We start from the raw sequence: 14,073 nt of genomic DNA on the forward strand, positions 1-14,073 counted from the left end.
GTGGCCAACTTGGGAAAATGTGGTGAAACTCACTTAACGACGCTCTTGCTTAGCAACCAAAATTTTGGGCTCAATTGTGGTCATAAGTTCTTTTTCTTTCTTTTATTCTTTCATTCTTTCTTTCATCTCTCTCTCCCACTTTCTTTTTCTTTCTTTTCTTTCTTTTTTCTTCCTTTCTTTCTCTTTCTCTTTCTGTCTCTCTCTGTGTCTGTCGGTCTCTCTGATTCCCTCTCTCCCTCTCTCTCTCTCTCTCTCTCCCTCTCTCCCCCTTTCTGTCTCTCTCTGTCTCTGTGTGTCTGTCCGTTTCTCCGATTCCCTCCCTCTCTCTCTGTCACTCTCTCTCTCTGCGTGCCTCTGTCAGTCTGACTGTCTGTCTGTCTGTCTGTCTGTCTCTCTCTCTCTCACTCACTCACTCACATACACAGAAACACACAGAGACACAAATACAGTGGTCACCTTGTTGAGTGTTCCAATCACATTTGAAACACTCAACAACTGGCCTACATTTATGGTTTTTTGCAGCATTCTGCTGTCATAGCACCAAAATATATGGTTAAAAGTACCTGGCAGGGACGTTTTTCCCTAGGGGGCTCCGCAGAACATCCCAAGACCGATGCCAACACATCTGCCCTCTTCGGGGACAGGTCCTCTTCAGAAGGACAAGGCCTCCATGGTCCCCCTCGCATTCCTCGCCTTCCAGCTGCAGCCCCATACCATGGAAAACATAGGTGCGCACACACCCACACAATTACAGCCTGGAGCCAGGACCAAAGCCCCTCTCCCAACTGGCCCTTCCTCCCTCAGAGGGCTTCAGAGGGAAACTTGTACAGAAGCTCGGGAAGTGAGAACAAGTTCCCGCCATTACAAAGTCTCCGAGGCTGTAATTGTACGGCGTGTGTGAGCGTGCCTATGTTTTCCATGGCGCAGCACTGATTCCGGAGCCCATCTGCAGGGGCAGGGTCCTCGTCTTCCCAGATTCTATTCTATTCTATTCATTCTGTATTCTGTTCTGTTCTATTCTTCATTCCATATTCTGTTCTGTTCTTTTCTTTTCTGTTCTATTCTATTCTATTCTTCATTCCATATTCTGTTCTGTTCTTTTCTTTTCTGTTCTGTTCTATTCTATTCTATTCTATTCTTCATTCCATATTCTGTTCTGTTCTTTTCTTTTCTGTTCTATTCTATTCTTCATTCCGTATTCTATTCTATTCTATTCCATTCTTCATTCCATATTCTATTCTATTCCATTCTTCATTCCATATTCTATTCTATTCTTCATTTCATATTCTATTCTATTCCATTCTTCATTCCATATTCTATTCTACTCTATTCTATTCTACTCTATTCTATTCTATTTTATTCGACGAAAAAGCTGTTTCCCAGGGCAAAGCCTCGAAACTACAACTCCCAGAGTGCCTCGGGGGAAAATGAGGCTCTTCTCCCCCCTCGAGGCCAAGCCGGCGCTGCTATCACATGATACCCGAGCGGGCGGCGGGTCACATGATTCTTGGAGGATGGCGCTGCTCGCGAGGCTGCTGCTTGCGGGGCTCCTGCTGCTGGGCGGGCTGGACCGTCGGGGCTCGGGGACCGCTGCCGGTCCGGTGCCGTTGGTCATCTGGCACGGCATGGGTGAGCGAGGTTTTGCGGAGGGGGAAATTCAAAGGGCTCGGGGGGCGGGGGGGCTCGTCTCTTCCACCTGCAGCATGGTTGGAAGCCGGATCTGCTTGGTTTTGCTTCTGTTTCGCAGTCAAGGCTGGAGATGATGGGGCTCCTCCAACGCTTCTTTACGTCGGGGTTACCTTATAATCAAGCCTTACTTTCATTAGCCATAATTTTATGCATAAAATATTGGTCTGCCGCCTCCAGGCGGTTTGCAGTCACCGGATGGGTCTCCGTTAAAACAACTTTAAAACCGAAAACCAACCAGTAGGAACCAGTAAATCTTGTTCATCGGACCATTGGTGAAGTCTAGCGCGCCAGTCAGGCAAATCTGAACGCCTTGGCCACTGGACAAAATACCCCCAGGATGGAGGCACATCTGATTGGGTGGGTGGTTATTGCAAAATAGGGCAGGGTCACCAACTTTTCGGACCTCAGGGATCACTAAATTCATAATTTTAAATCCCGAGGACCACTAATATGAACTTAAAAAAAAAGATGAATAGTATTTAGTGCAATATAAAAAATGAAAATAATTTTTCTGCAGACCACCAAAATTTTCTCACGGACCACCAGTTGGTGACCACTGATATAGAGTGACACCCCCTCCCCAGGGAAGGTGGGTTTTCCATCTCTGCTAATCTCCTTCAGGGTTGCCCTAGCCTCTTCCTATTACAGGTAGTCCTCAACTTACAGCAATTCATTTAGTGACTGTTCAAAGTTACAGTAGCGGTGAAAAATGTGGCTTATGACTGTTTTTCAAAGTTAGGACCTTCACAGCATCCTCACGATCACATGATCAAAATTCAGACGCTTGGCAACTGGTTCATATTTATGACGGTTGCAGTCTCCCCGGGTCATGTGTTCCCCTTTTGCAACCTTCTGACAAGCAAAGTCCACGGGGAAGCTGGATTCACTTCACAACTGGTGGGACTAACTTATCAACTGCAGGATTCACTTAATCACTGCTGCAAGGAAGGTCGTAAAATGAGGCAAAACTCACTTAACAACAGTCTCGCTTAGCAGTGGAAATTTTGGGTTCAAATGTGATCCTAGCTCGAAGATTTACCTGTAGATTATGGGGCAAGCAGACCCTACATAGCTGGCTGGGGAATTCTGGCTGTTGAAGTTCACCCCTTTTTAAGTTGTCAACATTGGACACCCTGGCCAAAGTAGGACACTCTACCCTGTCCTACACGTAGTCCCATATGTGTGTGGTAAAAACATTGGGCATAATGTACTGGACAGATATCCAGACTCGTTGGCAGTGGCATTCTAGAATGGTTTAAGGTTAGTCAGTTGCACCCACCCAACCTCCCTCCTATGGTTTTGTTTGGGGTGATAAAATTGGAGGTGACTTTTAGTTACACTTCCTCAACCTTGAAAGGAAAAAAAGGGTTTTGCAAAGTGAAATTAAATTTTATTGTTGTACTCATTTTATATATTGTGATTCTGTAAGAGGCACACATATCGTGATGACACATATCGTTTAATGGTCTGTTTCCTTTTTTTCTCTCTCCATATGCTTAGCAGTGGAAGAATGGTGGTGCCTCGGCAAGAATTTATTTGTGCTCACTTAATTGCTCATTGGTAGAAAATTAATTGTGGCAACGTCCTTTACATATTTATTTGGAATTAACATAAATGCCTTTGAGTTCACGGGAGTTTCTGAATTGATATGAATAGTCAGTTTCATGTGGCAAGCACTAACTTAATATATAATATTGGTGGTATGCACTTAATAGATTCAAATCCTCCAAGGTTGGAATCAAATACTAGCTCTGTTGTGAAAATATTTTAGTTACAAGAATCACATAGTGGAATTTGGAGGCTGAAATATGAAAGCAGCTGAGGTTTCTTGTTGCAGAAATTGTCTGGCTAGTATAAAAACGAAAGCCATGATGACTAAAGGAAGTTCCTGTTTCTAAAACAGTTTCTTGTTTTTCGCAGCAAAAGAGTTGACTCCTTTATCTTTGGGGGGAGGGGGGTATAAAATATGAAATGTGGGAGTGTTTATGAATTGTAAAATGGAAGGTTAGCCTTTCCTTTTAGCGTACAAGTTGACTCATAACTGTAATTGAGCCTGGATGAATAATAGTTATGCAGAGTGTTAATTACCTAACCCACATTCAATTTCATGATTTTTGGGGGAGTTGTGGTTAAGCAAATCACCCTGAACATTAAGAAAACAGAGCAGTTGTTAAGCAACCCTGTTTATGCAATGCATGTTTCTTGCAGGAATGCTGGTTTCTGGCAAAACATGTCATAAATTGTGCTCATGTGATCGTAGGATTTTGCAAAGGGCGCAAGGATACATGCCGGTTGCTAAACGTCCAGCATGTGATCATTGGGTGCGTGTGTAAGAATTGGGTTTACACCCCCTCCACACACACACACACACACACACACACGTGCCCTGCGCATGCATGGCAGAGACCCAAAGACCAGCTGGCCGGTAGGAGGCATGGACGCGTGTAGAACAGAGCTGAACTGGAGCAATGGCTCATGTGCCATCAGCTGCATGCTACCTTTCGCATGTGTGCCATAAGTTCACCATCACAGTCCCAGTCTCTGCTCTCAGGAAAACTATTCTCCCCCCCTCCAGTTGCTTCTCTGAAAACACTTTTAAGACCTGGACTTAGTGTGCTTGTGGTACTCCTGTTGAGTTTTCTTCATATTGGGAAGTGTTGTGTTGGTCCAGGCAGTCATTTGACTTTTAGTTTTGTTTTTAATATACAACGCTCTCTTTGCAATAGTCTAGAAGAGAACATTTGTAGCTCAGGGTTGAATTGTGGGGTCCTTGGTTCTCTGAGCTTGGTAGTTTTCTTGCAGACATTTCATTATCCAGCTAGATAATTTCATCAGTGCAAGCACCCAGCACTGATGCTGTTACCTAGTTTGGTAATGAAACATCTACAAAACCTCCACCAAGCTCAGAGAGTGTCAAGGACACCTCATACTCTTTCATGACAAAATTCAGGGTGTGGAGAAGCTTGTCCAACAACCAGGCCATTTTGTGAAATTAGTTTTTTTTTTAATTAAAAAAAAAGTTCTGAGATGGACAGAAATGTAGCAACCTGGATTTGGAAGAGATAGGTATCATGAAGACTAGATCGAATCCATTGATTTCTTTAAAGAAGCAATACTTCAAAAGTTCATCCTTCGTTTTCATAGCCTCTTGTTTTAAGATGCAATTTATTGCACTTACATACTTATTACACATACATACAGGTAGCAAGAAACCAGCTAAGTTTATTCAGAACTAGCAATGTTACTGCTTCATATTTGAACTATCTGATTGAATTTTAGAAGAATCTCTGAACTGGAGATATATATGCCCAAATATGGGAGGAAGCCTACTGCTTCCTTTCTCTGTCTATTGGCTCGTCACAAGAGACCATCCAGACAGAAACCCAATATTTTTTACTGTTGCCTTTGTTACATTTGTGTTGTATTTGTGCAGATAAATAAATAAAGGGAGACTAGTATAGATCTATTTCAAGCTATTTAGCTCTCATCAGCTAGCCGTACCCTTACTGGGATTCAAACCTGGGCTGTATTACATATTAGGCAGATGTGTTAACTACTAAGCCACAAGGTTCTCCTCCTTTATCAGCTGAGCCAGGGAAATAGGTATGTATTTAGTGTCACAACCCCTGGTATGCCCAAATATGGGAGGAAGCCTACTGCTTCCTTTCTCTGTCTATCGGCTCATCACAAGAGACCATCCAGACAGAAACCCAATATTTTTACTATTGCCTTTGTTACATTTGTGTTGTATTTGTGCTGATTATATATATATATATATATATATATATATATATATATATATATATATATATATATATATATATATATATATATGTGTGTGTGTGTGTGTGTGTATATATATATATATATATATATATATATATATATATATATATATATATATGCTTATTACAGTAATTGACTAAATGCATTAATGCTATTAATAATTAAGGGCCCTAGACAGACAGACACTCTGATTTTCTAAACTTCTCTCTCTTCTTTTTCACATTATAGGAGATAGCTGTTGCAACCCCATAAGCATGGGATATATTAAAAAAATGGTGGAAGAGAAAATCCCAGGAATTTATGTGCTGTCTCTGAAGATAGGCAACAGTTTAATTGACGTGAGTGGATTCATACTATGCATGCTTTCAGCATAGAGACATATGAATTATATGTTTTCAGACCTTTTATAAAAGGAAGAGTCGAAGTCTTGGATGCAGAGTGACTGGAGGGTGCTGGAACATGTGCTGGTTTGTACTTGAGCTGGGGGTCTTTTGAATTCAAAACAGTTTGTGCACCTCTAGTTGATTGGGTGCACCAGCTGTCAGCATCATACCAAGAGAGAGAAGTATCCATAAATAAAGAACCTTCAAGTTTGGGAACCTGAGAGTAGACCCACCAATTCAAGCCAAGACTCACCCACTTGTGTCATAAGGTGTCAGGTACAAAGAATCAGGACTATTGGTTTGGTTGCAGTATAGAAGGTTATTGAAGCTTATACAGAAGAATCTGATCAACTAAAGTTCAATACTTACAGTATATTGGCACCAGATAAGAATCAGCTGAATTCGGAAAGGGTTGGCCTTGCTACGCTTGTGGTAACACATGGACTCTAAACTGATGACATGTTTAACTCCATCCTCCCTGCAGCTCTGCCTGTTCTTCTTCTTCTGTTCTTCTACTAAAGTAGTGCACCAGGTGTATTTGGGAAGCTGAGCAATATGAGACAAAGGCAGTCCTCTTCTCCCATTATTGCTCCTATGCACCAGGTGTTAGAAGTGTATTTGGAGACTACGCCTTGTCATCAAGGCTGGTAGCTCTTGATAGACCTGTTCTCTAGGACTTTGGAAATCAAACCTTTCTGAACAGGTTTCCTACCCTATCTGTAAGGCCAGCCTGTTGAAGGCCGCACAGCTGGCTAGCCACTCTTCATCAACCTCTCGTTTTTCCTTAGGACATGGAGAACAGCTTCTTCATGAATGTCAACAATCAAGTCAAGAAAGTGTGTGACCAGCTTTCTGAAGATCCTAATCTTCAAGGTGGCTACAATGCCATGGGCTTTTCACAGGGAGGACAGTTCTTGTAAGTATTTCAAATAGGAAATGACAGAAGACCCTGGAGTGAAGTCAGTGAATGGAATACCCTTGGGTTAGGGGTAGAATTCCTAGTTGCATATCTGAGAATCTCGGATTCAGGCCTTAATATCTCCCATTAAAAAGAAGCAGATGATGAACCGATCTCTTGGAGAGCCATCACACCTCAGAGTAGATCTGTTTGGGATTCTGTTGATCATTCCCCTCATTAAATCAAACCACAATGCTAGCCAAGGGATGTGGTGGCTCAGTGGCTAAGATGCTGAGCTTGTCAATCAGAAAGGTCGGCAGTTCAGCGGTTCGAATCCCTAGTGCCACGTAACAGAGTGATGATAACGGGATGAGCTCCTGTTACTTGTCCCAGCTTCTGCCAACCTAGCAGTTCAAAAGCACGTAAAAATGCAAGTAGAAAAATAGGGACCACCTTTGGTGGGAAGGTAACAGCGTTCCATGCGCCTTTGGCATTCAGCCATGCCAATCACAGGACCACGGAGATGTCTTCGGACAGCACTGGCTCTTCGGCTTTGAAACGGAGATGAGCACCGCCCCCTAGAATCAGGAATGACTAGCACATATGTGCGAGTGGAACCTTTACCTTAATGCCAGCCATGGTAGTTTCTAAAGCATGATTTGTAGCTTTCAGGTTTCTGCTCATGCTGTCAATCATGCCTTATTTTACAAACAGGATTCCCTGAACCCAGCAACAGTTTATGCTGCCCAACCTGGGGCGATATTCTGGAACCAATTCCCATCCCTGTCCTAACTCACACAACACCAGTGATTAATGCTATACCAGAAAGCTTAAAATTATAACAAGGTGGATTCTGGGTTTTGTTCTTGGGTGGAAGATGTCTTTCGGGTAATGATCTGTTTTTTCCTCCCTCCTTAGGAGAGCGGTGGTGCAAAGATGTCCATCTCCACCTATGTTCAACCTGATTTCCATAGGAGGTCAGCAACAAGGTAGCTCTTTTTTTTTCAAAGAAGAGCATAGCTTTAAAAAGGTAAAAAACAGGCTACTTGCAGAGGTGGGATTCAGCTGGTTCGGACCAGTTCGATTGAACTGAATGTTAATTTTAATTTGGTTCGCCGAACCAGTAGTTACAATGACTGGTTGACTCTGCCCCTCCCCCTCCCAGGAGTCTCCACGTGGCCCGTTCACCAGGCCAAGTAAGCGCAGGGCTTGTGTGAAGGCTTTGTGAGGTTAAAAAACGGTCTATTTCTGGTCTCTTGGGGAGGCTGTTTTCGCCCTCCTGGAGGCTCAAGGAAAGCCTCTGGAGTCTGGGGAGGGCAAAAAATGGGCCTACCAGAAGTACCGGAAGCGGGTCTGGATGGCTGTGTGTTGCTCACAGGTTTCTTAGTCCTGAAACCCTACCAGAAAACCCCTATTTCCAGCATCTCAGTCTTATTTCAGGGTTTTCCCAATTTTTGAAGGCTGTGGAACTTGTTCATTTTTTTTTTTTTAAAGACACCAATCCAGAATTTGTGCTTAAGAGGCACAGCTCTGGTGATAGAAAACTGGCTGTATCTGTGTTATCTCTGTCCCTCCCTCTTAGTCTCTCATGGATCCCTGTCAAGCTCCCATGGGATTCCGCTGGAGAAACTCTGCTCCAGTGGGCGTTAAACCTGAACTGCAGGTTTACTAGGGTGGGCCCTGAGATCTTTGTCCAAACTTGCTGTTTTTGATTTAAAACTCAATTTACTGGATTTTAATTTCTCAACGTTACTTGGCAAACACAAAATCTGATTTCTCTATTTTAATTATTATTTTTTAAGTTGAAAGATCCTGAACACAGAACAGAACAGAATAACAGAGTTTGGAGGGACCTTGTAGGTCTTCTAGTCCAGTAATTCTGATAAATAATTCCTGACAGAGAATACTTGGAATTTACTCCCTTACAGCAATAATTTAATTTTTCCCATCTATGTAATTTCATTTCTAAGCTTCTGTGTGTTTAGGCCAGAATTAGGCAACATGTGACTCTGAATTAATTTTTTATAGTGATCCCACCTCCTGAAATTATATTGCTGATGTTTGGTGGGAAACCAGTAATGAACTCTTGAGAGCACAATTTTCTGCACAGTTTCAAAAGGAAAGAATAGAAAAATGTGTTAGGCCAAGTATTGGATAGATTGTGCATACCTAGAAAAATGGGGACTTCATGAACCCCATTCCTTGCTAACTTGAACTTTTTCCAAAGTCTCAACATCTTTTTTGTAGTATGGTGACCAAAATTGGTTGCAATATTCCAGGTGTGCCCTTATTAGGGTTTTCTAAACGTCTCTCTTCCTGCTGCAGGTGTGTTTGGTTTCCCACACTGCCCTGGGGAGAGCTCGCATATCTGTGATTGGTTGAGAAAAGTGCTGGATATTGCTTACACAGATGCAATTCAGCAGCGGTGAGTTTGGCTTTTCCAGGAGATTGTCTGTCTGTCTGTCTGTCTGTCTGTCTGTCTGTCTGTCTGTCTCTATCTATCTATCTATCTATCTATCTATCTATCTATCTATCTATCTATCTATCTATCTATCTATCGCTGAGGTGGCGCAGTGGTTAAATGCAGCACTGCAGGCTACTTCAGCTGACTGCAGTTCTGCAGTTCGGCTGTTCAAATCTCACCGGCTCAGGGTTGACTCAGCCTTCCATCCTTCCGAGGTGGGTGAAATGAGGACCCGGATTGTTGTTGGGGGCAATATGCTGACTCTGTAAACCGCTTAGAGAGGGCTGAAAGCCCTATGAAGCGGTATATAAGTCTAACTGCTATTACTGCTATTGCTATCTATCTATCTATCTATCTATCTATCTATCTATCTATCTATCTATCTATCATCTATCTATCTATCTATCTATCTATCTATCTATCTATCTATCTATCTATCTATCATCTCTCTCTCTCATCTATTGAGATATATATGGGGAAAATTGAAAAGCTCTTATGATTTGGGGTTTGCTCTGTTCTCTCTCTGCCACAGCCTAGTCCAGGCACAATACTGGCATGATCCGGTGAACGAGAAGGAATACCGCAGAAGCAGTCTCTTCTTGGCTGACATCAACCAGGAGCGGGTAGGCCAAACTCTCTAACCAATGCAAAACACGACTAGGCTATTCCGATTCACATGTTACATTTTAAAATGCTTCTTTGCTAGAAAACGAGCCACAGGCAGCATATAAGTTTCATAATTAAAATAAATGAGTGAATGACTGGGAATGAATCAACCAACCACAGCTTAGCAGACAAGCAAACTCGGGTGCTCTAAACCAGGGTTCTCCAACCTTGGCAACTTTAAGACTTGTGGACTTCAACTCCAAGAAAAATCAGCTGGTCTGTGTGGACGGAGCAAGCGAGCCAGAGAGTGAGATATATAGGACAGAATAGCACGGGGATGGGCAGACGGGACCAGCTGGTGGTCGGAACTACTGGTTCGGGCATAACTGGTCCAAACCTCTGGTTGTATTGTAGAATCTGATTATTTTTTGCCATTAACACTGTTTTGAAATTTATCTTTCCCTGCCTGTTTGTCTAGGTCATCAATGAGACTTACAAGAAAAACCTGATGACTCTGAAAAAGTTTGTGATGGTGCGGTTCCTCAATGACACCATGGTAGATCCCCCGGTCTCTGAGGTGAGCAGCTCAGAGGGGTGCAGTACTACAAAAGTTGTGCCCATCTGAAAATCAAAATAGGATTTAACTTGTTCCCCCCCCCCCAAAAGCAGTTCTTAATCAAAAACAAAAACAAAAAACCCTACAGGTAGCCCTCAAATTATGACCACAATTTGGACCAGAATTTCCAGTTAAGCAAGGTTGTGGTTAAACTGAGTCGCAACTGATTTTATGACCTTTTGTGCCAGGATTGTTAAGAGAATCATTCCAGTTGCTAAGTAAATTAGGTGGTTGTTGAGTGAATTCAGCTTTCCCCTTTGCTTATTCATGACTTTGCTTATTTGTGTTCTGACCCAGCCTTAGCAGAATGAAGAAACAGATTTCTTGTCTCGAAAAAACCCTCTTTCTTTTGCTACTGTGAATTGAGGCATTCACACACAGAAAAGTCCAGGCAATAATCCTTCCAAGGGTTAATTGCAGTAACAGACCTTATCAGTCTTTGGATAATTGCCAAGCCAAGAGCTTCCAGTCACAAAGCTGTAAATTAATTCCTGGTTGCCAAGTATCCAAATTTTGATATTTGTGACTATGGGGATGCTGCGATAGTCATTAGGGGTAAAGACTGGTCATGTGTCACTTTTCTCAGGGGTGTTGTAACTTTGAACAAATGAATGGTTGGACGTCAAGGACCACCTGTGCTCCTTTTGAGTACAGTGTTCTCAGACATGGTATTCTGGCAAGTCTCCTCTTTTGGGATGTAGGGGATTTATTGCTTTTCTCCCTCTCCCACTTTTGGGAATCCAGCTCCAATCACTAGAAGTCCTCCTTAGGAGAAGAAACACAGGGATGCCTCTTAGCTGCTTCAAGGGATTGGCCACCACAATAAAGAAGCTTCTTGGATGAGAAGCAAAACATCTTCAAAGAGAAACCAGAAAGTCCAGTCGCCTCTTGAAAAAAGCATCTTTGGGATCACAATAAATAAATTTTCATGCTTTCTTCTTCTCTTTCCTTTCAAGTGGTTTGGTTACTACCGGAGCGGCCAGACTAAAGAGACCATTCCTCTTCAAGAGACTACGCTCTACACAGAGGTAATTGCCCTGAGTGTTGCACTCTTTCCTTTGAATGACTGAAAACTCAATTTAGCTTGAAACAAACATCCCATCTGTTACAGGTGTTATGTCCGCCTTGTATGCAGCTTTATTCCTCTCTAGCATTCATCTCCATTGTTTTCTGATGCATTTCTTGCCTCTCTAGGATGTACCTCTATCTGCTCCTATGAGGCACTGCCTGTTCTGTGTGTGTGTGTGTGATGTAGCATTTTTAACTGCATTTTTATTAAATGTATCAGGCGAATCCCTGGAACTGTTAGCGAACCTTTTCGACAGCAAGTGCTGAAACAGGAGTGCAGGCAGGCGGGGGAGCATCGGAAACTGGAAGAGCAGCTCCCCATGTGAGCATTGGGAAGCTGAGCTTCCATTTTCCAGCGTGTACAAGCGTGCCAGTCACCTGGTTTCTGGTGTGCATGCATGCACAAAAACCAGCTGGAAACCAGAAGACTGGCGTGTGCATGCACGCCAGGGAACTGCTCTTCCGGTTTCCGGTGCTCCCACGCATCCACGCAAGAACCCAGAAGAGCAACAGGCGACAGCTGCTATGCCCGGAGAGATGGCTCTGCATGCCACTTCCAGCACACGTGTCATAGGTTCGCCATCACGAAAGATAGAAAGCATGAACAATCCAATGAATTGCTCAATTAAGCCAAGCATCTTGGTTACACCCTAAATGTTATGGCAGAATGTGGTTGGCTGGGTTAGGGTGTGAATGTTGCCATTGTCTCCTTGTTTAATTTCCGATTACCATATTTTTCGGAGTATAAGACGCACTGGAGTATAAGACGCACCAAGGTTTTGAAGAGGCAAATTTGAAAAAAAAAGTTTTTGCACTCTGCAAACCTTCCAAAAATGGTCCGTTTTTCTTCCAAAAAAAGAGGCATGAATAGCCTTTAGGGGGCTTGTAGTGCTCCTGGGGAGTGTCCCCCCAAAAATGAGCAAAAATGGCCTGTTTTTTGTGAAAACGGCTCCGTTTTTCACCAAAAAAATTGCATACATAGCCTTTAGGAGACTTAGAGTATTCCTGGGGGCTGGGGGGCGGGAATTGAGCAAAAAACAGCTCGTTGTTCACTCATTTCTGCCCTCCTCAGACCTCGGGAGCACTCTGAAAGCCTCCTAAAAGCTATGCAAGGTCATTTTGGTGAAGGGGGCGGGGTTTCAGGAGGCAAAAAATGCTGTATTCAATGTATAAGACGCAACCAGATTTCAGTCTCTTTTTTTGAGGGAAAAAGGTGCGTCTTTTTTTTTTGTTGTTTATTGAAATTTTTTGGAAAAAAAACTTTTACAAATGTTTACCTCCCTCCCCCTCCCCCCCCCAAAACACCCCCCCAACCTTCCCCCCCCCCCTGACTTCCCAGAACCAATACAGGGTATAAATCTTTAACAAAGATATTCTAAAATAAACTTTAAAAAAAGTTAGTATCATCTTTCATTTGAGCTTTAACTCCTCTTTGTGTCTTATAGTCTGAAAAATACGGTAAATGTTTCTCGCTTTAACTGGCACATTCCCTTTTTCAGGATCGTTTGGGCCTGAAGGAAATGGACAAAGCAGGAAAGCTGGTGTTCCTTCAGGCAGAAGGAGACCATCTCCGCTTTTCCAAAGACTGGTTCTTCAAGAACATCATGCCATATCTAAGCGATGCTGGTGATGAGAGTTGGGCTGTTCTAGCGTAGGGTTTGGGGGTTGGAGGTGATCTCCATGGCAAGGTGAGATATGTCCCATAGTCAGCTATCCTGAAAGACGGGCTCTTTCTACTAACCTTGCTAGGCTATTGTTCCGTTTCAGGATTAACAGTTAGTCATGTTCAACTGAAAGTATTTCAATTTTTTTCAAAACCCAACCTGGCCTTGTCTCCAGGATCTGCCTGTTGCAGATATTAAATCATCTGTCACCTGATAGCATGGTATTTGTATTGCCACAATGGAGCTGGTCCCCAAGGCTCGGGGGAGGGTGTAATTGATACCATTCGCACGGTGTGAAATTCCCACCAGGTGCGTGTGATACGGGTTGCGTTCGACAGAGGGACCACTTCTGTGATCTTGTTGAAGTGTCAAGTGTAAAGAAATTCAAAAGGAACTGTTCAATGCCATTGTGTAGTTGCTCTGAATGGAGATATTGAGTAGGTTTAAATAGGGGCTGCATTCTGAATGAAGCATGGTGGGGTGAGGTGTTTCCGCAGCTGAGATTTTTCTCTGAAAACTGTTGAGCTTTGATGGGTGGGAAGGCTGTCAATGCTGGAAGGAATTCTGATAGAAAAGCCATTGGTTAGATTTTCCAAAATGGGGCAGAAGGTTTAAAATATGATGTTGAAATCATGTTAATTTATACTTTCTTTGGGTTTACAAGAATATTTTTGCAAATTGACATGGTCTAATAAACAAAGTCTTAATTTAAATTGCATTGGTGGTAACTTCTGGGCTAGAGTGACTTACCTACACATCATCTCTAGGTACTTATACTTGACAATTTGGGTGTGTAGGTGTTCAGGGAGGGGTATCACCCCCTGGTGTAGGGGCACTTGGTGTCCTTTTAGGGCAGCTTTGGGGTGGCTCATCCACCTTTGGTGCCCACCTGTTATTCA

The 14,073-nt window shown here is 42.9% G+C and overlaps 1 protein-coding gene across 1 annotated transcript; it reads left to right on the forward strand.

Moving 5' to 3' along the window:
- The first annotated feature begins 1,491 nt into the window (after positions 1–1,491).
- On the forward strand, positions 1,492–13,541 carry PPT1 (palmitoyl-protein thioesterase 1). The gene is made up of 9 exons (XM_032228515.1): positions 1,492–1,629; positions 5,704–5,813; positions 6,647–6,774; positions 7,675–7,745; positions 9,082–9,181; positions 9,753–9,843; positions 10,305–10,403; positions 11,399–11,470; positions 13,010–13,541. The coding sequence occupies exons 1-9, from the start codon at positions 1,515–1,517 to the stop codon at positions 13,163–13,165; spliced, it is 942 nt and encodes a 313-aa protein (XP_032084406.1). The 5' UTR covers positions 1,492–1,514; the 3' UTR covers positions 13,166–13,541.
- The last annotated feature ends 532 nt before the right edge of the window (positions 13,542–14,073 follow it).

Source organism: Thamnophis elegans, chromosome 12 (assembly GCF_009769535.1).
Source record: "Thamnophis elegans isolate rThaEle1 chromosome 12, rThaEle1.pri, whole genome shotgun sequence".
Classification (NCBI taxonomy): Eukaryota; Metazoa; Chordata; class Lepidosauria; order Squamata; family Colubridae; genus Thamnophis; species Thamnophis elegans.